Below are 26,708 nucleotides of genomic sequence, written 5' to 3' on the forward strand. Positions count from 1 at the left end.
GTCCATGCCGGGAACTGGCTACTGGACCAAGGCTCACTTCTGAGGGATCTCAGAAATTACCTCCAGGAATACTCAACTGGGGGAGAGCACATTAGGTATCACTGCAGGAGAGCGGGGGCTCTATATTTCTCCAATTTAGAGGTAAATGTTCCAATTCTAAGGATAGGGAGACATGGTCCACTTCTGCTAGGAGATGAAAAGATACTGAATGGCTGAGGTCATTAAAGGGGTATACCTAGGATGACGTCAGCTTTCAAATCTGACTCTGTCTCCATCTGCTAGCAGGGGAATAAATGACCCATTGGTCCTGAGGACCCAAAAAGCACGAAGGAAGGCGATCTATAATAGCCGTCAGGATGAAAGAAAAGAAATAGATGCCTGTAGTCTTAAAACTGTTTGCCTATGCTAGTGGAGTTCTGCTATCGCGAATGCTTCAAGACGCAACATAAGAGATCATACAGCTCTTTATATGATCACACTATATTCTTAGTCGATATATAACTAATGAATTCAAGAAGATTATTGTAAGCCCCTGAGGCAGCCGTTTTGAAACGGCGAAACTCGGCCAGAGTCGGGCTACCCTTGTGTCTCCATTGGTCCTGAGTCCATCTGGCTACACGCTAGGAAACTAGGGACTGGGCCTCTGCTCGCTTTCCTTGCCAGCCCTACCAATGGGCTCTCTGCTCTACCTTCCATGTTTGAACTTTTCCATCATTTATATTACATAACTAAGGGCTGTGCCTCTCCTGCCTTCGCTCGCCAGGCCTGCCAGTGGGCTCTCTGCTCTACCTTCTATGTTTGAACATTTCCATCATTTATATTACATAACTAGGGACTGTGTCACCGCTCGCTTCGCTCGCCAGCCCTGCCAGTGGACTCTCTGCTCTAGCTTCCATGTTTGAACATTTCCATCATTTATATTACATAACTAGGGACTGTGTCGCTGCTCGCTTCTCTCGCCAGCCCTGCCAGTGGACTCTCTGCTCTAGCTTCCATGTTTGAACATTTCCACCATTTATATTACATAACTAAGGGCTGTGCCCCTGCACGCTTCGCTCGCCAGCCCTGCCATTGGGCTCTCTGCTCTACCTTCCATGCTTGAACATTTCCATCATTTATATTACATAACTAAGGGCTGTGCCCCTGCTCGCTTCTCTCGCCAGCCCTGCCAGTGGACTCTCTGCTCTAGCTTCCATGTTTGAACATTTCCATCATTTATATTACATAACTAAGGGCTGTGCCCCTGCACGCTTCGCTCGCCAGCCCTGCCATTGGGCTCTCTGCTCTACCTTCCATGCTTGAACATTTCCATCATTTATATTACATAACTAAGGGCTGTGCCCCTGCTCGCTTCTCTCGCCAGCCCTGCCAGTGGGCTCTCTGCTCTACCTTCCATGTTTGAACATTTCCATCATTTATATTACATAACTAAGGACTGTGCCCCTGCTCGCTTCGCTCGCCAGCCCTGCCAATGGGTTCTCTGCTCTAGCTTCCATGTTTGAACATTTCCATCATTTATATTACATAACTAAGGGCTGTGCCCCTGCTCGCTTCTCTTGCCAGCCCTGCCAGTGGGCTCTCTGCTCTAGCTTCCATGTTTGAACATTTCCATCATTTATATTACATAACTAAGGGCTGTGCCCCTGCTCGCTTCTCTTGCCAGCCCTGCCAGTGGGCTCTCTGCTCTAGCTCCCATGTTTGAATATTTCCATCATTTATATTACTTAACTAAGGGCTGTGTCCCTGCTCGCTTCTCTTGCCAGCCCTGCCAGTGGGCTCTCTGCTCTAGCTTCCATGTTTGAACATTTCCATCATTTATATTTCATAACTAGGGACTGTGCCCCTGCTCGCTTCTCTTGCCCGTCCTGCCAGTGGGTTCTCTGCTCTACCTTCCATGTTTGTGCCTTGGTGGAAAATTCAAGCTGGGTAGGGAAATGACTTTAATGAAAGGAAGGGCAGGGAGAAAGCCTTATTATTCCTCACCCCATCTATTTTCCCCCTTGACTGAGTGTGCGTGGATGTTAAGGAAACCCTCAGAGAGCGAAAGTGATAATTACATGGCGATGTCAAAAAGCAGGTTTTATGATGCCATCAGCTGAATGTGTACATCATTGTTGTCTTGTACGTGCTCTGCTGGGGTTGGAGGGATGGGGGTAAGTATCTCTGGGTGTTGGGGGTGCTCAGTAGGGAAGGGTGTAGGTCAGAAGGCTTGCAGAGGGTGAGTGAATGTGGTGGGTGCAGGTGGGGTATATGGTGATGGGTGGGGTGCATGTAGGTGGTGTGTGTTTCTGGGTTGGGGTGGGGATGTGGTGGTGTGCAGAGTGTGGACACTTTTTCCCCCTTGCACACTCCCTATTCCTTTCCTCCTCATCTGTATGAGAAGTGTGTAAATGTCGTGGTTGTGAGTGGTGGATGTGTAAATGATATTGGTAGGTGAGTGGAGAGTGTGTGTGTGTGGCTGTTGGGGGGGGGACAAACCCCATTTTTTACCCATGCTCCCTCCCTCTCCTCCCCTGAGCAAGTGTGTAGGGGTGCATGTGCACTTTCTCCCTCTCCCCACTGCATTCCCCATTCCCCCCTCCTCCCCCATTTGTGTGTGTGTGGGAAGGTGAGAGTGAGGGGCTGTGTGTTTGTGGATGGAGCTGTTCCCCCTTGCAGCCTCCACAGACTCTCCCTATCCTGTGTGGGGAGGTGAGAGGGTGTGTGTGTGTGTGTGTGCATGTCTGAGGTGAGTGAGCTGGGTGGGTGTATGTGCACTATGTCTCTCACAACTTTGCCCTTCCACCCCTCTCCTCCCCCCATGTATGTAGGGGGTGGTTTGTGTGTATGTGTTATGGGGTTGGTGTGAGTGACTGGTGTATATTGGTGAATAACTGAAAGTGTGTGTAGGGGGATGGACTTGTGCGAATATGTGTGGAGTGGGGTGCACGTGTGTGTCTAGGGTGGGGGTGCGCACATGTGTGTGAGTGCAGGTGTGTATGCATGTGTGGGGTGGGGTTATGGGAGAGTAGTGTGTGTGTGCATGGGGAACAGTGGACAGTTGAGGTGTTTTGGCGGGAATATGCATGTCTCTCCTCTCTCCTTCCTCCCACCCACCACTGCTCCTCTACTTCCTCTCTACCCACACTGCCCGTCTCATCCTCTCTCCTTCCTCCCCACCCACCACTGCCTCTCTCCTCCTTTCTTCTTCCTCCCACCCGCCACTGCCCCTCTCCTTCCTCCCACCCGCCACTGCCCCCTCTATTTCCTCTCCACCCCCACTGCCCCTCCTCTCTCCTTCCTCCCACCTGCCACTGCCCCCTCTATTTCCTCCCCACCCCCACCCCCCACTGCCCCTTCCTCTCTCCTTCCTCCCACCCGCCACTGCCCCCTCTATTTCCTCCCCACCCCCACTGCACCTCGCCTTCCTTCTCACCTCCCACTGCTCCTTTCATCCCTTCCCTTCCCCTCTCCCCCTCCCACACTCCTCTCTCCCCTTTTACCTTTCCACCGCTAACATCCCTCCCCTTTCATGCTCCTACTGCTCCCTCCCTCTTCCTTCTTTAAATGCCCCACTCCTTCCTTCTCCGGCCCTTTCCTTTCCTAGTCCCCTCTCCCCTTGGGCTCTGACATCCTTTGCATCTGGTGAGGCCTGGGAATGCTGCTTGGCCCTTCTGCTGCTGCACTGGTTGGCTTGGGAAACCCTCCGCTCGGCTGCTGGTGAGTCTTTTTTTTTGATGTTTCAAGTTACTGGTGGGACCGGGAAACCCCCACCACTTGTTCTGCTGTCTGTGAGGCATAGCAATCAGAAGGCTACTTTCATCCAAAAACCTACTAAAACAATGCTGGAAGGACTATTTGTCCTCTCAAAGACAATCGACAGTACAAAATATACAAGTGATACCCCGACAGAGGCCACTGTTTCGCTGGATAACAGCTTCTTCAGGAGGTGTACTGTGCTGTTCGTACGACTCACTCTGCATGTACAACTGGCCCTAAAACCCTACACCACCACCAAACCCTCACCTCCAGTTACTAGCTGGCCCTCCTTTAGTGATATACAGAGTTGACTACTATGAGTCTCTCTCTCTCTCTCTCTCTGTGGGCTACTTTATGAGTAGTAAAAACTTTAATGCACGTTGTGATAAACTAACTATGCATAACGCTCTAATTGTAAAATTATCATACCCATGCCCCTGTTTATTATCGCGGGCATTATCCATGCGAAAATTATAGCATTTTGATGAATCTAGGCCTGCGAGATCTAAGAAAGAAATGTGTTTACGGATATTACAGGGCCTGATTCATCAAGGTGTTTTCCCATAGACACAGAATGGCAGAAAAGCCTTAGTGAATCAGGCAGATAGTGAGAAGACAATCAGCCCGATTCAGTAAAGTCCGTGGGAGAGCGGACTAACGCCCGCTCTCCCGGCGCGCGCACCGGCCCCTCGCCGGTGCGAGCGATCCAGTATTTAAATTAGGCGACGCGGTGCAAACGAGGAAAAGGAGGCGCTAGGGACACTAGCGCGTCCCTAGCGCCTCCTTTTGGCCTGGAGCGGCGGCTGTCAGCGGGTTTGACAGCCGACGCTCAATTTTGCCGGTGTCGGTTCTCGAGCCCGCTGACAGCCACGGGCTCGGAAACCGGACGCCGGCAAAATTGAGCGTCCGGTTTTCGGCCCGACAGCCGCGGGCCGAATTCAAAATTTTTTTTTTTTTTACTTTTTTTTACTTTTGGGGACCTCCGACTTAATATCGCTATGATATTAAGTCGGAGGGTGCACAGAAAAGCAGTTTTTACTGCTTTTCTGTGCACTTCCCTGGCGCCGGAAGAAATTAGCGCCGACCTTTGGGCGGCGCTAATTTCTTAGAGTAAAATGTGCGGCTTGGCTGCACATTTTACTTACTGGATCGCTCGGGAATACCTAATAGGGCCATCAACATGCATTTGCATGTTGAGGGCGCTATTAGGTGCCGCGGGTGGGCCGCGTGTTTTCCTCCCCTTACTGAATAAGGGGTAAGGGAAAACACGCGTCCAGAGCAGGGTGACAGTGCGCTCCGGAGCACACTTTACTGGATCGACCTGAATGTAAGGTTTATGTCTTGGAATTCAAGCATTGCATAAATTCATCCAAGTTGTCTGCAGTGCTAGACCATATGAAAAAAAATGTTAATGTAGCATCTCCATAGTATAATATTTTTCCAAAAAAGAGAGGAATATACATACTTTTCTACAAATTTTGCGACATAAAAACAGGCTATAGATGGAGCCATAAAAGACCCCATTGCAACACCTTTAACTTGTTGATACACTTGAGTGTCAAATAAAAAATAGTTTTGTGTGAGTGCAATTGCTGCCAAGTCTTTTATGAATTTGATATGCTTCTCTGCTAAACTGGTCTGTGACAAACCAGCTTCAACAATACACAGTGCCGCATTGTGAGGGATGTTTGTGTATAAGGAATTAATAAATGCTGTCACCATGAGCCACCCTGGTGCAACTCGAGAATGATTTTGTAGGATTTGAATGAAATGGAAAGAATCCTTAACGTATGACTGTATCTGTGAAACTACTGGTTGAAGGGAACTATCCACATATTTTGATAATGGTTCAAAGCAAGATCCCTAACTTGATACAATTGGCTGCCCCAGCAGAGTCTTTAGCAATTTATGTATTTTCAGCCCCAAACATAAAGCAGGTATTACTGAAAATGGTTCATATAGGAAATTCAATGTTTTTTCATGAATTGTTTTTTGTTCCAATGCTCGTGAACACAGTTGGTAAATATGGGGTTGGATATCTACAGTAGGATCTTTCTGTAAGGGTTTATAGAAAATTGAATCCCTAAGCTGACAAGAAGCTTCCGAGAGGAATTGGTGTCTATCCATAATCACAATACCTCTGCCTTTGTCTGCTGGTTTGAGGACTATGGAGTGGTCATTGCGGAGGGAATCAACCATGAGTGAATTACACAATTTCGGCCCAGCGATAGATATGACTCTTCCCTCACTTTACTTAAATGCGCCGTGCATACAGTAGAAGACCTTTATTTGCTGACCTTAAGTTCCTTGTGGTGTATGGATGTGCAAGGATGCATTTAGCCATTCTGTTTTATCATTGTAAATAAATTTGTGAATCACAGAGAGCACTTTATAGTCTATCCTGAAATTAACTGGGAGCCAGTGCAGGTCAATTTAAGGTTTTACTTTTAAGGCATTAGCTCTATTTCCTCGTGTTCCTGCCACCACATCCACGCTTGGATTGTCCATGTCCATGCCATCCTGAACACCCTGCTGTTGAAATGGAGTAATTTTCAAATTGTCAATTGATATAATCAGTTCCTGTTCAAAATCACTACCATTCTGGGGTTTCTAAAAATGGGAACGGGTTTTTGCCAATGTGGGTGTAGCTGTGTAAGAGTAGATACCCTCTCCTGGATATTTTTCAGTATCTATAGATTGTAATATGCCATCATATATATTTATAGATAGAACTATTCTGAACTAAAAAGCATTAAATTATATCCATGGAGATCCGTGATCATATATAATGCCTTAACGTCACACATACTCAGCCTAGCTGGTTTAGCTTAGCAGGTTGAATGCCTTGCCTTTAATCTAATATTCAAATATATAATTATGTGTTAAAAGGAAGTTGGTATACTAGTATATGTGTGACTATAAATCATTTTTATTTGTACCCGATTGCCAAAAACTTCATTAACAAGAAAGCTGGGAACATTGTCCATATTATATCTTAGAACTGAACTGCCTTATTGAAGCTTGTGCTTTCTGCCTAGTCAAGCACTGAAACTGTGAAACTGATCCTTTGTCTTAAATCAGAGATGTCTGCTTTCATTTAATATACTTTAATCATACCTGGACACTAATGGGATCTGATCCCTGGTCCATCCCCATGTCACTACCAGTTTTCTTTCTTTCTGTTGTAGTTAATTGGCACCCCATGCCTCAGAGTGTATAAGGTTTTTTTTTAACTCTTTATTTAACAATTTTAAGACGTACAATAATCCTTAAGAATATGGCATAAGACAGAAGACTGGGTACAAACTATATCATCTTTGCAGTAAAATACTAAACTCCACAATGTACTTTTAATATAAACAGTAAAGATAGTATCAAGGGCCAGCCCCCTGCACACAGGTAAGTAACATTCCCATCCGAAATGCAATCAGTCCAAACCATAACATTCGAGATAACGCCCCCGTATTTGATAATACTTGAAAGTCATGTTTGGTAAATCATAACACAGCCACTCAGTGTCTGCAACCTCTCTGACTTGAGCTCTCCAGTATTCCAAATCAGGAAGCGTGTATAAGATTTAATATGTACAGGCAAGTAAACTTTCAAAGGCCTGCGCGTGCAAAAATTGGGATTACACGTGGGGCCAGGCCTTGTGCGCGCCGCACGCATTTTATAACGGGCCTGGCTGTGCGCGCAAACCCCTGTATGTGCACAAGTGCTGGGCCTCTCCAACGGGGCTGGGCGGGGGGTGGGCCAGGCCAGCGCACGCCGATTACTTCTGCTCCAGAGGAGCAGTAAGTATTGAAATAAAGAATTTGGGGTTAGGTTTAGGGGGCGGGGAGGAAGGTTAGGTAGGGGGGTTAGGGAAGTTCCCTCCCAGTCCGCTCCTTAATTAGAGCGGACTGGGAGGGAACTGGGGAAGGCCTGATTGCATCGCCGCGCATATTTATCAAAAATCCCGCCCGCCCAGATTTTAAAATCCGACATGCATGTGTGCACGGCCATTGGATTTTATAACGTGTATGCGCGCCGCTTTTAAAATCGACCCAGGATGTGTGGTGTTTAAAGTGGAGATTTTTCTCTTAAGGGAAGTCTGAAAGGTGGCAGTGAAGTAATGTGGGGGTGGGAGGAATCCCTGAGTGACTTTAAATGAAGGCTCAGGGCACCAGCTCGCAGCCCTGGTTCTGATTGAGACGGAAGTCCCACAGGAGCAGGAGGATGTTCCTGAGAAGGAGAAGGAAGGTGGGCCAGGCAGGAGATGGGAGAGAAGTTGATAAGAAATGAGTGCGACTCTCAGAGTATTGAACACCAAGATCCTTGGGTTTTTAGGTTAAGAGTGGTGGTGGAGAACACTCCATAATTTGCTAGTGAGTAGTGATCCAACAGCTCCTGGTCCCCGAGAAAGAGGCACTGGCTATTGGTGGAGATCCCCTTTTCCAACTGGATTCTGTCTTTAATGCGCTGGATTTTATTGTAGGGATCAACAGATGCAATACGCACGGACTGGTGGCTTGCATTGATGCAAAGGTCAATAGGTGCAGGCTGAAAGAGAAAGAGACCACACAGATGAGGAAATATCTCAGCCGTCTTTCCATGGGTTTACTGTCAAAGGTCACCTGTGATGTATTGGCTGTGATGGATCTGTAGTCACAGGTGAGCAGCCATGACTAAGGCATATGGGCAGTCGGAGCCACTTCTCCTCATGCCAAGCAAGACAAGATGATTTCTAAGACATACCTGGGACATGCAGGATGCAGCCGCTTCTGCTAGCACATCCCAGCGAAATCCTTCCCCCAGGTTTCCTGTCGGATCCGCTGGGTCCATAATAATTGGCCTGAATATTCAAATAGAAAGAAAGCATGTGAGTCAACAGATTACCTTGTAACTACAATTTAGGAGGGCCACAGTGAATCTGCACACCAGGATACGCACAGCACAATCACACACAGAATGTATCTCTCGGACACAGAGACGGAAACAGCAAAGAATGATCCTGTCTCCCTCTTCCCCTCCCCCTCCAATAAAAGCAACATTTACCACCCCGGAGACAGCCAAGAAAAGCAAAGGGTAGTTTAGAGACCTGGGTTTCTGTAACTGGGATGTCAGGAGGTCCTCGTCATAGTATTTTAGCCAATAAACACAGAGCATCTTGAAGTCACAGATCAATTTCAGCACTTTATGGAAGAGGTCTGCCATGTTGAAATCCAATTTCTGACCATCTTTCTCCCAGGCGTGAATGGTCAGGAGCTCCAGAGCGTACTTTGGAGGCAGCTTTGACACGTGACGTTCCTCAAAGCACTGGGGAAAAAGGAAAGAGGTTTCAGTTATCCATGAGAGAAGGAAACACCTTACACATGCCATCCTCCATGCAAAAGCTTAGCCGTGATTTTAGATTTATTTAGAGTTTGGCCTCGAGGCACACTTTATTTTATTGAGTTGTATTGTGATTTTGCTGCTATTCAAATTTGTTTACACCTTTAAAATATGAAGCCATAAAGTATCTTTTTGTAGGGCTAATTTTTCTAATATGTTGTAATCCACTTTCAGTGAATTCTATATTCGGAAAGGTGGGAAATAAATCCAACAAATAAATTATACCTTTCAGGTATGTGAATGCCTCTATCACAAGGGTTCTCAGCCCAGTCCTCGGGACACACCTTGCCAGTCTGGTTTTCAGGCTATCCACAATGAATATGCATGAGATGGATTTGCATGAACTGCCTCCAATCCACTCAAATCTATCTCAGGTGGCTATCTTTATAACCTGACTGCCTGGGTATGTTCCAAGGACTGGGCTGAGAACCCCTGCTCTAGAGTGTGTGTATAATATATATATATATATATATATATATATATATATATATACAGAGCTTTAGGTGAAAGGCCTGCACCATTTTGTAGACCCTTCTGTAGCCCATCTCCATGCTGTCAGTATCCTTTTGGAGATACGGTATCCAGAACTGGAGAGAATATTCCAGATGGGGTCTCACCAAGCACCTGTACCAGAGACATTATCACCTCTTTTTTTTCCTACTGCTCATGCTTCTGCTTCTGCACCCTAGTATTCCTCTGTCTTTGACTACCACTTCATCACACTCATTTAGGCCAACAGACACTATCACCAGGGGGGCTCTCTCCTACTTATTTCTTTATTTTATAATCCACTTTTCAGTACATTCAGGTACTGTGCGTATTTCCCTCTCCCCAGTGAGTCATAATCTGTCTGTACCGGAGCAATGGAGGGTGAAGGCACTTGCCCAAGGACATAAGGAGCAGCGGTGGGATTGAAAGCCTGGTTTCCCTGGTTTGCAGCCTGCTATGCCTCCTTAGTGCTCATCAGTCTCCCACCCCTCTATGTGCACTGCTCCCTTGCAATTCTGCACCCAATGCAGGAGTCTGCAATCATTCAACTATTCCTCAAACTTTCCTACTCCCTCAAGGGGAATCCAGATCTTAGTGTTACCTGCAAAAAGACAAATCTTTCCTACTAAACAATATTACTCTCTAAGATATTGAACAGCACCAGCCCCAGTACCAGCTCCTGAGGCATTTCATGTCTTTCTTTGCAGTGAATCCCATTTACCACCACCCTCTATTGCCTACTCCTCAATCAGCTTCTTATCCAGTCCACCTCCTTGAGGACCATCCCCAGGCTGCTGAGTCTATTCATGAGCCTCCTATGGAGAACTATCAAAAGCTTTGCTGAAATGCAAGTATACAGCATCCAGCTATTGCCCCTGCTCACATTCTTTGGTCACCCAATCAAAGAAAGATTTGTTTGATACACTCAATGTCCAGTACAACCAAGCTATCTCGGATCTTGCAATCCATTGCTTACAAGATGCTTCACAGTCCTTTTCTTTAGTACAGCTTTCCACCACTGAGGTCAGACTAACTGTCACGGTGAAGGGAATTAGCTGGAAGGGGGATTCTCCCAACAGGAGCAGGGCTGACACTTGGGCAGAGCCAGACCGGGTCAGGCAAGGTGAGACAAGAAGGCTACAAGGGCCATGCAGTAGCAAGGCAAGGTGGGCCAATGCAAGGATCTGAGGTGACTCAATGAAGAGGTACAGAGAGAGGAAAAGGCAGGGTTACATAGGGCAGGACTTGCCAAGTCATGCAGCCATCAACATGGTGGCTACAGCAGAGCATGGCTCCATGAGGACCTCTGTTGGTCAGGATCAATGCACTAACTGTTGCGTTCATTCCTGTTCTCGCCCTCGCTCCACCCTCTGTAATTTGTGGCGACTCCCTTCGGGTCTGACGGACAGATGCTGCCGCGGCTTCTCCTCGCCTCCTTGCCCCGGAATCCCCAGGCTGGCCTGATGCTACGGATCCGCCATGTTCCTGATGATGTAAGGGCGCGCACACGCTCCAGACTTTGTACCAGCAAGGGCGCGAACCTCGGGGATGTCCCCTCGTAGTGACATCATCCGCTTCCAACATAAAAGGTCTTTGCTTGCGACTACGAATCGAGTTAGCAATGCTCTGCCTCTACAAACTTACCTAGGGGTACCCACTCCTCGGGAGCCCCGCTCTCGCTCTTGATTTCAGATTAGAGGACAGGATCCGGTACTCGCTCCTCGAGGGCCTATGTCCCTGAAGACTCAGAAGACTCCTATTGCCTGGAAGCGATCACAGACGTGAACACTGTGAGTTCTATTTCAGATAGGAACCGGTACTCGCTCCACAAGGGCCTATGTTCCTAGTCTCTACGACTCCCTTCTGTCTAAGATGTTATCGCAGGTACGGAGATCATGAGTTATTGCAGATAGGAACCGGTACTCTCTCCACGAGGGCCCATGTTCCTAAAACCCTTAACAAACTCTCTTCTTTCTCAGAAGATATCGCATACCTATATCTTATGGATTACTATTACAGGTTGCAGATAGGAACTGGTACTTGCTCCACAAGGGCCTATGTTCCTCAAGCTCTCCTAAACTCTCTTCTATTCCAGAAGCCATCTCATGCACAGTTATTGTGAGTTATTATTTCAGACTGCCTACAGGAACCAGTACTCGTCTGCAGCTCCTGTTCCTGAATACTGAAGACTCTCTGTTGCATAAGAGGACATTACAGATATCTACAGTTGTGAGTATATCATCTAATACTGGTTATGTATCCAGCATACCCTGCCTACTCACTATCTATAGTCTCTCTCTACAACTCAGCAACTCAGAGATCGCAATTCCAGTATCTGAAGGACTTCAGCCCTGCCGGGCACATCAGCTCACTACTGCCACCTCTGGTGGTTCTACTTCCAGTCTAATAAAGAACTATCTGTATTTGTCTCCATACTCCAGCCTAGCCAGTGGTCCCTCTCAGGATCTGCTCTTGGGGGTGCTGTCATCTGCCATCGGCCCAGGGATTCACTATTTCTACTAAGTGTTTATTCCTTACACTAACAGAGCGGTATTGTATCACCTACCACTCTGTGGGAGCCAACCCACATTAGATCACTAACTCTGTCTACGGAGTATCATCAACTGTTAACTCCTTTCTCTGGGGAAGCAGATCAATACAGACTGCTAACTCCGCCCTCCTGGCGGAGTGAGCGCTGACAGATTGCTACGCCTCCCTCTGGGAAGCAGATCCATAACAGATTTCCGCATGGAGATTATATTAAAGTGCTAATTCCTTCCTTCTACAGGAACCAGCACATACCAGGTTGCTAGCTCTGCCCTCCTGGTGGGGTGAGCCATAACAGATTGCCAACCCCTCCCCTCAGAGGAGCTGATCGCTAACAGATTGCTAACTCCAAAGCGGAATTATAATACTAACAGGCCCTGCCAGTGGGCTCTCTGCTCTACCTTCCATGTTTGAACATTTCCATCATTTATATTACATAACTAAGGGCTGTGCCCCTGCTCGCTTCATTCACCAGCCCTGCCAGTGGGCTCTCTGCTCTAGCTTCCATGTTTGAACGTTTCCATCATTTATATTACATAACTAAGGGCTGGGTCCCTGCTCGCTTCATTCACCAGCCCTGCCAGTGGGCTCTCTGCTCTACCTTCCATGTTTGAACATTTCCATCATTTATATTACATAGCTAAGGACTGTGCCCCTGCTCACTTCTCTCGCCAGCCCTGCCAGTGGGCTCTCTGCTCTACCTTCCATGTTTGCACATTTCCATCATTTATATTACATAACTAAGGGCTGTGCCCCTGCTCGCTTCTCTCGCCAGCCCTGCCAGTGGGCTCTCTGCTCTACCTTCCATGTTTGCACATTTCCATCATTTATATTACATAACTAAGGGCTGTGCCCCTGCTCGCTTCTCTCGCCAGCCCTGCCAGTGGGCTCTCTGCTCTACCTTCCATGTTTGAACATTTCCATCATTTATATTACATAACTAAGGGCTGGGTCCCTGCTCGCTTCTCTCGCCAGCCCTGCCAGTGGGCTCTCTGCTCTACCTTCCATGTTTGAACATTTCCATCATTTATATTACATAACTAAGGGCTGGGTCCCTGCTCGCTTCATTCACCAGCCCTGCCAGTGGGCTCTCTGCTCTACCTTCCATGTTTGAACGTTTCCATCATTTATATTACATAACTAAGGGCTGGGTCCCTGCTCGCTTCATTCACCAGCCCTGCCAGTGGGCTCTCTGCTCTACCTTCCATGTTTGAACATTTCCATCATTTATATTACATAACTAAGGGCTGTGCCCCTGCTCGCTTCTCTCGCCAGCCCTGCCAGTGGGCTCTCTGCTCTACCTTCCATGTTTGAACATTTCCATCATTTATATTACATAACTAAGGGCTGTGCCCCTGCTCGCTTCTCTCGCCAGCCCTGCCAGTGGGCTCTCTGCTCTACCTTCCATGTTTGAACGTTTCCATCATTTATATTACATAACTAAGGGCTGTGCCCCTGCTCGCTTCATTCACCAGCCCTGCCAGTGGGCTCTCTGCTCTACCTTCCATGTTTGAACGTTTCCATCATTTATATTACATAACTAAGGGCTGTGCCCCTGCTCGCTTCTCTCGCCAGCCCTGCCAGTGGGCTCTCTGCTCTACCTTCCATGTTTGAACATTTCCATCATTTATATTACATAACTAGGGACTGTGCCCCTGCTCACTTCTCTTGCCAGCCCTGCCAGTGGGCTCTCTGCTCTAGCTTCCATGTTTGCACATTCCCATCATTTATATTACATAACTAAGGGCTGTGCCCCTGCTCGCTTCATTCACCAGCCCTGCCAGTGGGCTCTCTGCTCTAGCTCCCATGTTTGAACATTTCCATCATTTATATTACATAACTAAGGGCTGGGTCCCTGCTCGCTTCATTCACCAGCCCTGCCAGTGGGCTCTCTGCTCTAGCTCCCATGTTTGCACATTTCCATCATTTATATTACATAACTAAGGGCTGTGCCCCTGCTCGCTTCATTCACCAGCCCTGCCAGTGGGCTCTCTGCTCTAGCTCCCATGTTTGAACATTTCCATCATTTATATTACATAACTAAGGGCTGGGTCCCTGCTCGCTTCATTCACCAGCCCTGCCAGTGGGCTCTCTGCTCTACCTTCCATGTTTGAACATTTCCATCATTTATATTACATAACTAAGGGCTGTGCCCCTGCTCGCTTCTCTCGCCAGCCCTGCCAGTGGGCTCTCTGCTCTAGCTCCCATGTTTGAACATTTCCATCATTTATATTACATAACTAAGGGCTGTGCCCCTGCTCGCTTCTCTCGCCAGCCCTGCCAGTGGGCTCTCTGCTCTAGCTCCCATGTTTGAACATTTCCATCATTTATATTACATAACTAAGGGCTGTGCCCCTGCTCGCTTCTCTCGCCAGCCCTGCCAGTGGGCTCTCTGCTCTACCTTCCTTGTTTGAACATTTCCATCATTTATATTACATAACTAAGGGCTGTGCCCCTGCTCGCTTCTCTCGCCAGCCCTGCCAGTGGGCTCTCTGCTCTAGCTTCCATGTTTGCACATTTCCATCATTTATATTACATAACTAAGGGCTGTGCCCCTGCTCGCTTCTCTCGCCAGCCCTGCCAGTGGGCTCTCTGCTCTACCTTCCATGTTTGAACATTTCCATCATTTATATTACATAACTAAGGACTGTGCCCCTGCTCGCTTCTCTCGCCAGCCCTGCCAGTGGGCTCTCTGCTCTACCTTCCATGTTTGAACATTTCCATCATTTATATTACATAACTAAGGACTGTGCCCCTGCTCGCTTCTCTCGCCAGCCCTGCCAGTGGGCTCTCTGCTCTACCTTCCATGTTTGAACATTTCCATCATTTATATTACATAACTAAGGGCTGTGTCCCTGCTCTCTTCTCTCGCCAGCCCTGCCAGTGGGCTCTCTGCTCTACCTTCCATGTTTGAACATTTCCATCATTTATATTACATAACTAAGGGCTGTGTCCCTGCTCTCTTCTCTCGCCAGCCCTGCCAGTGGGCTCTCTGCTCTACCTTCCATGTTTGAACATTTCCATCATTTATATTACATAACTAAGGGCTGTGTCCCTGCTCGCTTCTCTCGCCAGCCCTGCCAGTGGGCTCTCTGCTCTACCTTCCATGTTTGAACATTTCCATCATTTATATTACATAACTAAGGACTGTGCCCCTGCTCGCTTCTCTCGCCAGCCCTGCCAGTGGGCTCTCTGCTCTACCTTCCATGTTTGAACATTTCCATCATTTATATTACATAACTAAGGACTGTGCCCCTGCTCGCTTCTCTCGCCAGCCCTGCCAGTGGGCTCTCTGCTCTACCTTCCATGTTTGAACATTTACATCATTTATATTACATAACTAAGGGCTGTGTCCCTGCTCGCTTCATTCACCAGCCCTGCCAGTGGGCTCTCTGCTCTACCTTCCATGTTTGAACATTTCCATCATTTATATTACATAACTAAGGGCTGTGTCCCTGCACGCTTCGCTCGCCAGCCCTGCCAGTGGGCTCTCTGCTCTACCTTCCATGTTTGAACATTTCCATCATTTATATTACATAACTAAGGGCTGTGTCTCTGCTCGCTTCATTCACCAGCCCTGCCAGTGGGCTCTCTGCTCTAGCTTCCATGTTTGCACATTCCCATCATTTATATTACATAACTAAGGGCTGTGTCCCTGCTCGCTTGCCAGTGGGCTCTCTGCTCTAGCTTCCATGTTTGCACATTCCCATCATTTATATTACATAACTAAGGGCTGTGCCCCTGCTCGCTTCTCTTGCCAGCCCTGCCAGTGGGCTCTCTGCTCTACCTTCCATGTTTGTGCCTTGGTGGAAAATGCAAGCTGGGTAGGGAAATTACTTTAATGAAAGGAAGGGCAGGGAGGGAGGTACAGATTTCCCTGCCCCATCTATTTTCCCCCTTGACTGAGTGTGCGTGGATGTTAAGGGAACCCTCAGAAAGAGAAAGTGGTAATTACATGGCAATGTCAAAAAGCGGCTTTTATGACTCCATCATTGGATGTGTAAATCAATGTTGTCTTGTACTTGCTCTGTTGGAGATGGAGGAATGGGGGTAGAGGAAAATTGGTTCTTACCTGCTAATTTTTGTTCCTTGAGTGCCACGGATCAGTCCAGTTGCAAGGGGTTTTCCCCCTACCAACAGATGGGAGACAGAGAAGAAAATCTTTACTATACTGATGGTACATAAGACAGTTTGCCATCTGCAGTCGCTCAGTATGAAATGTATCCAAGCAGAAAACTATGAAAATCACAACTGCCATTTCCACTCCCAACCAAGCAGAGAAAAGATAAGCCCCACCCCCAACTGGAGGATAACAGGACTTAGAGGAATTTGGACACCATAAACAAGGTAACCTCTGACCGGATAATCACTATATGCAATTTATATGCACCTAATGAGTATACGCCTTCCTTTTTCCATAATCAGTCCCATATGGATACACCTCAGCTCTTCTGGGAAACCGGCAAAGTAGTTATGTGTGGTGAAATCATTGCGTTTGTCAGAACAAGAAAGAAACGTTTGAATAGTATGATACTATTCTAGGGTCCAAAGTCAGATCAACTAAAAGTCTCTTAATACAGACACCTTCGGCTGAGAACAGAAGTAATTACTTTACAACGCTAGAAAGTTTAAATTCTCTATTACACACCAGGGCGCAACAATCACTACAGGCCTCGGGATTTCATTATTATAAGTTTGGAAATAAGGCTGGCAAATTTCTTGCCAAAACCGTTCAGGTGGCAAAGGGAAAAACGGTGATCACTAACACGATCACTCAGAAGGGGGAAAAGGATTCAACTAAAGAGGAAATTTGTGAGGTCTTTCGAAAGTTTTATAGCTCCCTATATACTGATGATGCGCTCGGTGGCAGAAAATAGGAGGATCTATTTTTCCAAGACCTACCTCTTTCCACGCTCACCGAAGCACAACTCACATTTATAAATAGACCAATCCAAGCAACAGAGGTATCCAATGTTATTTCAGGGGCCAAATCGGGAAAGTCACTGGGCCCAGACAGGATGTCTTGTGATTTATATAAAGTTTTACAAACAGATTTTTCGGAGCATCTAATAAACTTCTTTCGCAGCGCTCTCACTGAGGCTGCCTTTCCAAAAAGTTTTAATACGGTTCATATTACTATTCTAGCCAAACCAGGGAAGGACCCCCAACACCCTGCCTCTTATAGGCCAATATCGTTACTGAACTGCAATTGTAAAATCTTAGCAAAAGTCCTAGCCAATAGAATGAGTACGGTCCTACCGGAACTTATTTCCATGCACCAAATGGGATTTGTGAAAGGCAGGTCAGCAAGCTCCCACATCATTAAACTCCTTTCAGCCATGTCTCTTGCCCAAACGGATAACATACAGGCCTTAGCCATCAGATTTGATTCGGAAAAGGCATTTGATAGTGTCTTGGCCATATCTTTTTTCGGTCCTGCACAGATTTGGATTTCAGGGGAATACTCTTCAATATATTGCCCTCTTATATAAAAACCCAACCTCCTGTATTATTGCGAATGGCTCTAAATCATCAGAAGTATCTATCAATAGAGGTCTTAGGCAGGGATGCCCTCTATCCCCTTTACTCTATATTTTATATATATAAATATATATATATATATATATATATATATATATATATATATTTACTCTATATTTATACCATTCAACCTTTGCAAATGCTGCAAAATGCAGCTGCCTGCATTATCACCGACACAAGCCGCCATGATCACATCACTCCAGCTCTTCAATCTTTTGCACTGGCTACCCGTGGCTTACAGGATAATTTATAAATCTATGTCGCTGATACACAAAGCCATTCAAAACAGAGAAATGCTCTGGTTCACAGATCAACTACAATTCAAAACGTCTTCCCGCCCAACGAGATTCCAGAATTTAGCCAAACTAAATATCCCAGCACCCAATCTGACTAAACTCTCTAGTACAAAAGAACGATCTTTCATCATTGCTGGATCAACAATATGGAACACCATGCCCTCTGAATTACGCCAGGAACTCTGTCACAAAAAATTTAAACAAAACCTTAAAACCTGGCTATTTAAAAAAGCCTATCAATGATCTGAATCCTCAACTACTCTTCCTAACCGCCACAATCTCTCATATATTGCTTATATTCTTTTAATACATAGTTATATACTGTATTGTATTTGTTCAGTTACCATGTTAAATTGTAAAGCGCAATGCTGAATTACTGTTTGAATGTAAACCGAGGTGATGTTATTTACGTACCCCGGTATAAAAAAAATCTATAAATAAATAAATAATTTTATCAATTGATCCCCTGTTGCGCAAAATTGCCGCAGCGGAGGATATAACTGGCTTCTCCCAAGAATCCACTAAGTTCAAGGTTGCCGCGTTCGCGGATGATGTACTGATATTTATAACAGAGCCCACTAAATCACTGCCACCTAAAACTTCAAGAAGCTTTTGATAGTTTTGCGGGACTTAAAATAAACCTGGATAAGTTGGAGGCAAAAATGTTGGCAACGTGGAGACCTTTTATGGCCTACTTATCCCCCACCATAAAGGACACTCTAACAGACATTGTCATTTAGCTTCCTTATAAATTACAGAGGGGGGGGGAGAGGGGGGTTATTTCAGGGGGGAGGTTAGAATTAAAGAACAAAATTATGGGAGATGTCACGGTGCAGGTCTTACGTGTTAGATACTACTTTTGCTTCAATGTTTGCTACGTTGGTTCTTAGTTTAACACGATTTTAATCTGGAATTTAGCTGCCATAAGCTAGTCTGAGAACAATCACCTGTGTCATGAAGATAGCAGTGTCATACCGTTAAAGATTTCTATATACTGTATAGTTTGATTATTCTGAGTTGTCATTGATAATATGTTTGATTTGAAGTCTCCAATAAATATGAAAAATAAAAAAAAGTATAAATAGAAACTGAACTGGAAGCTGCAACAAGCCAAACTCTGTATACAGTGCCACATTTGAAAAACAGAAACATTACCATGCCTCATAAAACGCAAACAAAATTAAGAAATATTAAACATCATAATAGTAGTAAATATATCATAATAATAAAACTATACCAATAAAAAAAATACATATTTCAAAACAGCTGATGAATAGAACATCCAGTAATTAAAAACTCATACGTCAATTTTTTTTAAATTTTCCAAACACCAATAAAATATTTCAAAACAGCAGACACATCAAATAACACCCATTAATGAAAACTTCTAAGGATTAAAAAAAACTGCTGCCCATACCTGGAAATGTTTGATTTCCAGTCACCCTTAAGTTTGTCAAATTAGTTGGGGTGGGGGAGGGTACACACAAACTTTCTCCTCTCTCTCTCATACATATGTATGCTCTCTGTCTTCCCCCTTATGAAATCACACACAAGTGCTCTCTCTCCCACATGCAATCACACACATACACATTCACTGTTTCACTCTCCACCACACGCACATGATTTCTCTCTGCCTTCCCCCAAATTTAATCATACACACCCACACATTTTCTTTTATATGCAATCACACACATACCCACTCTCTCCATGCAATCAGATACATGCTGTCTCTCCTACATGCACACACACACACACACACACACATGCTCTCTCTTTCTCATGTGCCAGCACACACTTTCACTTTCCTTCAGTATCAATAATGTTTAGATGCTATAGCATGAAGCAGACACCCCAGAGAAAGTCTGGTGTTCTTAAATAAAAAAGTCTTTACTACAAGAGTTCAAATTAGAAAGTTGAAGTTTATATCCTTTAAGCAGGGAAATCCTCCAACAGGTATTGAGATTTGTTGCTAATCCTTACTGTTACAGCCCCCTGGGATCCCTTCACTCCTTTTGCTGAGATTTAAGGCTTCCTTGGACAGATGCTGGGCTTCTGACTTCCAGGGATCCTTTTTGGTTCAGGATTCTCCAATGTTTGAATCTTTCTCTCTTTACACCTCGCTGTTTTCTCCTCTCAGCTCCTTTGGACTCCAGGATCAGATAAGAGAAAAGGAGGGAGCTGGCCTTCTTCTTTCCTTACTGCTGGTACCTTTAGACAGGCACCTAACACTCACCTCTTGCTCCTCCTGCAACGATCTTTGTTCACACTTGGAACTCAGTTCAGGGTGAGAGGTTTACCCCCTCACAGCAGGGGATGCTCTTCACCCCACTGCTGGTTCCCTCAGTAAAGTATCAGAAGCACCACCATAGGGACTCTTCTGCACGGCTCTCTGTACTCACTATGGGGCCGATGAAATATCGGCAACGAAAAATGGGCGCTCATGACTGAGCTCCCCCTTTCTTACCACGTGCCCACCCACCTGTCCCGGGCACGCGATGCAATAGGGTAATGAGCTGCCACATAAAAACAGAGGGGCTAGGGGAAGCTGTGCATCCCCAGCGCCGCCCAGGACAGGAGACATGGCTGTCAGTGCGGATTAGGGAAACGAATGCTCAACACGAGCGTCCATTTTCTCTGGCTGCTGGGACAAACGCACAACATACTGGGCATGCATATTGGGCATCCAGAATTTTTTTTTCCAACATTTTATTTTTCGCGCGATGCTGCTTTCTGTGGTTCCTCCTATTTTGTATTTCAATGATACGAATAGGAGGACCATCAGAAAGCAGGCTTTTTGTTTTTTTTGGTAGAGCACGACATTCCTTAACACCAGCTCCCAGGCTGGTGTTAAATTTGCTACGTTACAATGGGTGCTTTGGTCGCGCAGGGATTTTTTGAATTGGGTGGTAATAGCTAATAGCCTTATCTACAGGGAATTTACGTGTGATGAGTTCTGTTAGCTACGCGCTGTTTTGCATGTCACATTGTGGATGCGCTGATCCCAGCATTGCATCGGGTGTAGGTCTAGCACATCCAAAATGCACGTCCAATCGCACGTTTAGCAGCAGGCTGACCTGAGTGCCCAATATTGCATTGGCCTGTATAAGACGTTAGAGACACTGGAGGCAGAAAGCAGGCTTTCTCCCTTCCCCAAACTCTAAACTCCTGCAGAAAGATGAGCTGAGAGTTTCTTAGTTCCAAACTCTCTGACCTGAATATTCTTGGGCTTCACTGACCAACATCCTATATTGTACCATTGTACCCACTCCTAGAGGGGAGTGCCATAGCAAATGGCTCAGACTACTTGCTTCTTGAACTATACCAATATGATGGGAGTAGTATAAACCTTAACAAAGGGACTGTAGGTCCCTTTACACAAATCTGCAATTTTATGACCTAAACTATGAGCATTTGTGCTCACAGCAGAGTAGCACAGTAACTTAGAGGCCAACTTAAAGGTTTCTCCCATTTTTGTCTACGGGAAAAATGCTTAGTAAACAAGGTCCACAGTAATGTAGTAGATAAAGGCAGAAAAAGAGCAACTGACCCATTCAGTTTGCCAAGTTAGTCCCCATTGCCAGTTGTCTGCCACATAAGCTTGACTGTTATTGATATTGTTTCTTCTCCAAGTCCTTTTTGGTTGTCTTTCTCTTTGGTTCTCCATCATTTCAGGCAATTGAATCATACAGGTTCCCACACTCAAGCCATCACCCTTCCCTTCCCATCTCACCCCAAAGTGCTGCAACAATTCATACAGCCACCAAAGCCAATGAAGCCAATGTTTGGCTGCCTAGATTCCTTTGGCTTTGCTGGACAGTACCCAGTCACAACTGACCTGGTAGTTCCTGAGGAATTATGGCCTGCTGGTACCAAGCTGGCTACCCCATGGCCTGCTGTGTTGCCAGATTTGTTCTACCTCTCCACCCTGTCCCTACTACTGCTTTCCATATCTGACCCAAGCTTGCTCAGATTCCATTACAAGTGCTGGCCTAGGCTATTGCAGGTTTGTCATCTTCCTCTCTGATTCACACTTATTTAAATATTCAGGCTCTCTTCCATGTCTAAGCACCACGTTTAGTAACATCTGTTTAGTCACCAAAACTAGCACGGCTGCGCTATACTGTACCATGCAATGTTGCACTCTGTGCTGTGCCATGCAGCATGATACTGCGCTATTTATTGCATCACACTATGCTGCACTTTACCGATTTGTACCAGTGTTTCACCAGACGGATCAGGCTCTTGACTTTGGTGGGACGCTCTATAATGAAATCTTTCTGCAGCTCAGTGAAGCAGGTGGAAAATGCCCCTCCTGGGGAACCGACATCGAGGAGAGCTTTATATACCTGGCGGTCAGGTTTACGGCCCTTGAAAACCTGGCCTATAAGAGAAAAGCAAAAAAACAAAAGTCAAATTACAATCTAAGAAGGCATTGGGAGTAACCCGCATGGAGAAGTAGTTATAGCCCAAAAGCAGTATTGGTAATACTTTGTACTTTCTAGCAACCTGCATGGAGATGCAGTTACAACCCTAAACAGTAGTGGTAAGACTGGACCGGGCCTCCAGGAAGGCTGAGGGACTTGCATGAAGAAACCACAGATAAACCCAAACCTCAATGAAGCTGAGTTGTCCAGGTTTTTATACAGAAGGGGCCTACTAGCAGAGATGGTGGAGGCCATGACGGTTACAGATTTTGGGCATGCTTGAGAGGATATGGAGTGGTAGAAAGAGGGTGGAGAAGTCAGTTAAAAGATGCGGGGAGAAGGGATTAGTGGTGGGTTGCATGTGGGAATTCATGTGCACGAAAATCAAATGGGCAGGCTGAATGGGCCGATTTGGTGTTTATCTGCCATCATTCACTATATTACTATGTCATTAGAAGTATGGAGAAAGAGGAAGACAGCGAGGTAACCAGCACATGGCTTCACTTCACTGGGACACTTTTGACCATTTTTTTGTTTTACACTTATTCTAGCACTTTGGAGATTTGTACTCCTGTTTCTATTTCTGAGTAAACTGCATTTCCTTCCTGGTCTGTCAGGCACTGCAACCTCCCTCCCCTGGGGCCATGCTTCGTGCCTCTTTTCCACCCGCTGGGTTACCTCTCCTGACAGGCACTGCCCTTTGTTCTTCATTGCTTTGTGCATTTCCTTACATGGGCAGCAGAGGGAGCTTGTGAAGAGCTTGCAGAACCCTCTAAAGTTAACTTCAGGAGGAAATCAAACTAATGTTAATGTTTGTGAGTAGTTTTGCCCAGTCCACTTCAGCTCCTGAGTACTGAAACCCTGGGGAAGTAAGATATGGACTTTATAACAGCAGGGAGAAGTGTTTACCCAGAGCATCGTAGGCGGGCAGGACGTCGCACTCAATAACCTCCTGGTAGCCATCAAGCTTCAGATGAAAACTGAGCACCCGAGGGTTGGGCCATTTTGATTCCGCAATGGTGATTGTAAAGCCTTTGTCCTTCTTGTATGTATTTAGTTTCTCACGGATCTCGTTGATGATCATGCCTCGGTTATTCTCCTGGTCTGTGTAATGGGTAAAGCAGCTGAGAAACACAACGAGGTCGGCATCAGATCTGCCTTTCAGGGTCGTGCCTTTGCCAGCGGATCCTCCCTAGGAGTAAATATTACAATCAGATCAGAAAAGGAACAGCCCGAGGCTCCCACAGGAGTATTACATTCCCACCCGTGCAGAGCCTGGTTCCTGCACCCCAGAAGAGGCAGAGCTGGGCACGAGGCAGGCAGGGGCCGCTCTCCTGGTGTCATGAGCAGCATTAGAACCAACTCCACAGGAGCTTTCTGTCTACTTTTGTACATCGCTATCTCTTTGGTACCTGATATGACATAGGAAGGAGAGTTTGCTATTGTAAGGGGGAAAATACTGTCCTAAAGTTTTACAGTGGCAATGAAACTGCCTTAATCGCATGAACTTAAAAGCTGACTAAGATGACATTTATGTATTTTATTTATTTAAAACATTTGTATACTGCTTTTTGCAAATGTACACATTAAAGCGGATTCCAGTGTACATACATATAACATCAAAACATGTCACATTAGAGAAACATAACATCCAAGCAGTAAATGTTCCTTCTCAGCCCGCATGCAGGTGTCGAGTGCTGAAATATAGCCCTTAGCGCTATACAAAGGAGAGAATAACTTTGGCACCCTGCGGAATATATTCAGGACTTCCTACAGCAGTACAGAGCTGGGCAGGCTGAGGACGTTCCTGGGGAGGAAGCAGGGGTGCTCTCAGCAGCATGTGCCACACCCAGAATCACTGGGGAAACAAATACTTCTCAGTGCTTTCCTCCTTTGTCTTTTTCTTTTCCTTTATGCATGCACAGCTATTAGGGTTGCCAACCGGCTCCAGATTTTCAGGACAGGTCGATCCAGTCCTGGTTTTACCCCACTGCATGCTGGGACTTATTCTGATTTCCACATTGCATTCCCTAAGAAGAGCAAGACAGATAAGTACCTGCATGCAGGGGAGTAAAACCAGGACTGGATCGACCTGTCCTGAAACTCTGGAGCCGGTTGGCAATCCTACCATCTATTTGTATCCCCTTCATTTTAACTTCCTGTCTGTGTAGCCATTGCAGCGACAGTCCTAGTCTAGTTGACAGGAGCAGCCTGAGGGGCTCTCTGGTACCTGCACTAGCCAGTAGGTGTCACTCTTGTGTAATGGCTGGGATTCCCTCCCACTCAGGGGCTGTGAACTTTGCCTCTTGTTTTCATCTTTTGAGAAAGTGTATTTATATGTTATGAGTCAGCCTGAGTTGAAATGCCTCTTGTTATCATACTCTGAAGGATTTTTGAAGTAAACAGGATGCTTTCAAATAAAAGCAAAAATGTATTTATTTCTATTTTATTTTTTCAAATTTGATATTGACAAAAGAAAAAGGAGAAACGTATGTATTTATTTTTATTTAAATACAGAATTTCTAGGTCAGGTTTGAAATACTGATTGCAACCTCCAGGTTGTCCTGAAGGGTTAATGCCTTCAGCCAGGATAGAAATGCTCTTCCTGTAAGTCATCAATACTCCTGCAGCAATGCATGTGCTGTGCAGAGGGGCAGCTGCCATGGGCATAGTCTGGAAGTGCTCGAGCCACATTTTGTGGCAGTGTTGCCTCCTGTCCCCCATTGTTCCCATAGCAGGAAAAGCCTTTAGGGCTGGTCCTTGGCCCAACAGCAGCAGCGGGAGCTTTTAGTGAGTTTGGTTCCTGAGGCAATGTGTGCTCACAGGCCTCCTACTTAATATCATTGCGGTATTAAGTAGGAGGAATGAAAAGTCCAAAAAAGAAAAGTGTTTTAAAAAGTGCCGGCAGTCATGTTTGGGAAACGGACGCTCAGTTAACAAGCGTCTGTTTCCCGAACCCGTGGCTGTGCGCCGATTAGGAAAATGGACACCGATAAAGTCAGCGTCCATTTTCTTTACCGGCAGACGGCCATGGACAGCCGGCCGCTCGTGAGCACCAGTTGTCAAGGAGGCGCTAGGGGCGCGCATTTGACCCTAGCGCCTGCTTGACAAGGTGACCTCTAATTTAAATATTGCATGGCGCCCCCTGGTGGCACATTAGGGAAGTGGCCCCAGAGAGAATAAACCTCTTCACTCCTTTGTTTGTTTTTAGGGGAAGTTTGGTACCAAGCAGAGAACAGACTTCAGGCTGGATTCTGCCAAAAATCTTCATGCATGTCTTTATTGGTGAAAACTAACAAACCACCGTGCTGTCTCATGCAGTTCCACAAAACAAATGTGGAAATGCAACTTACAGTTCAGTTATATTTGCTTTCTCAAGGCTTCCTTCTTTCTCCTGCGCCTCCCTAATCTCTGGGTGGCCCTGTTCTGTTATCTCAGTCTGCAGATATCCATCCATCCCTTACTTTATCTCTGCTTCAGCCCCAGCACAGCCTGACCCCCTCCCCGGCACTACCTGCCAAAAAAAAGTGAAACCCAAAAAATTAAAAGAAAACAAAAGTACCCCCTTTCCCCACCCACCAAACCCTCTTACAAAAAGGCCTCCCTGAACCCCAGACCTCCCCTATGTCCCCCCACCTTGCCCTTAACCCATTGCTGCTCCATGGGACTTAAGAGGCAAGAGTAATTGATTCCCTGTTGCTCCTACTAGCAGGTCCTGTGATCCCCACCACCACCAAGCCTCAGAGAAGGAAGGGTGCATGTGCACGCTAGTGCACACTAGTGCATGCATGCATGTATGAGTCTTCCTCCAGCCAGCTGCTTTGAGCTTTCCTCCATCGCACTGCCAGTGGCCCCGGCCTGCAGCACTCTAGCCACTGGCATGTAAGCTCTGCCAGTAGCTCTCCTGCACTCTTTGGCCAGGCCTAGCACTTTTCTACTGTAGGACCTGAGTAAAGGGGAGCACATACAATATGTGACCGACATACACCTTGCTGACCGACAACACATCTGGCCAAGTGCATTATGTGTAAAAATGTCAGGCTATAAAATGAATTATCAGAAATCAGAGATAATACTAAATTTAATATTTCTTCCTTTCTGGCTCAATTTACTGTAAGGTGTTCTCCAACTGGGTTCAACTCTTTGGGTATTATTTTATCTGAAAAATATTCAGACCTGTACATGCTTAATTGAGCTCCAGTATTACAGAAGATATTTGCAGACTTAAAAGAATGAGGCTGCTTGTACTTTTCATAGGCAGACAGGATTAAGGCTTTAAAAACGAACCTCTCTAATCATG

The 26,708-nt window shown here is 46.0% G+C and overlaps 1 protein-coding gene across 1 annotated transcript in view; it reads right to left on the reverse strand.

Annotated features, from left to right (window-relative positions):
* Positions 1-26,708, reverse strand: part of LOC115073073 — a 165,817-nt gene that overhangs the window by 104,622 nt on the left and 34,487 nt on the right. The window contains exons 9-11 of the mRNA XM_029571219.1: positions 23,318-23,600; positions 22,190-22,365; positions 8,819-9,036 (exon numbers count right to left, since the gene is read on the reverse strand). Coding sequence (XP_029427079.1) covers positions 8,819-9,036; positions 22,190-22,365; positions 23,318-23,600 — 677 coding nt within the window. The remainder of the gene's footprint in view (positions 1-8,818; positions 9,037-22,189; positions 22,366-23,317; positions 23,601-26,708) is intronic.

Source organism: Rhinatrema bivittatum, chromosome 11 (genome assembly GCF_901001135.1).
Source record: "Rhinatrema bivittatum chromosome 11, aRhiBiv1.1, whole genome shotgun sequence".
In the NCBI taxonomy this organism is placed as follows: Eukaryota; Metazoa; Chordata; class Amphibia; order Gymnophiona; family Rhinatrematidae; genus Rhinatrema; species Rhinatrema bivittatum.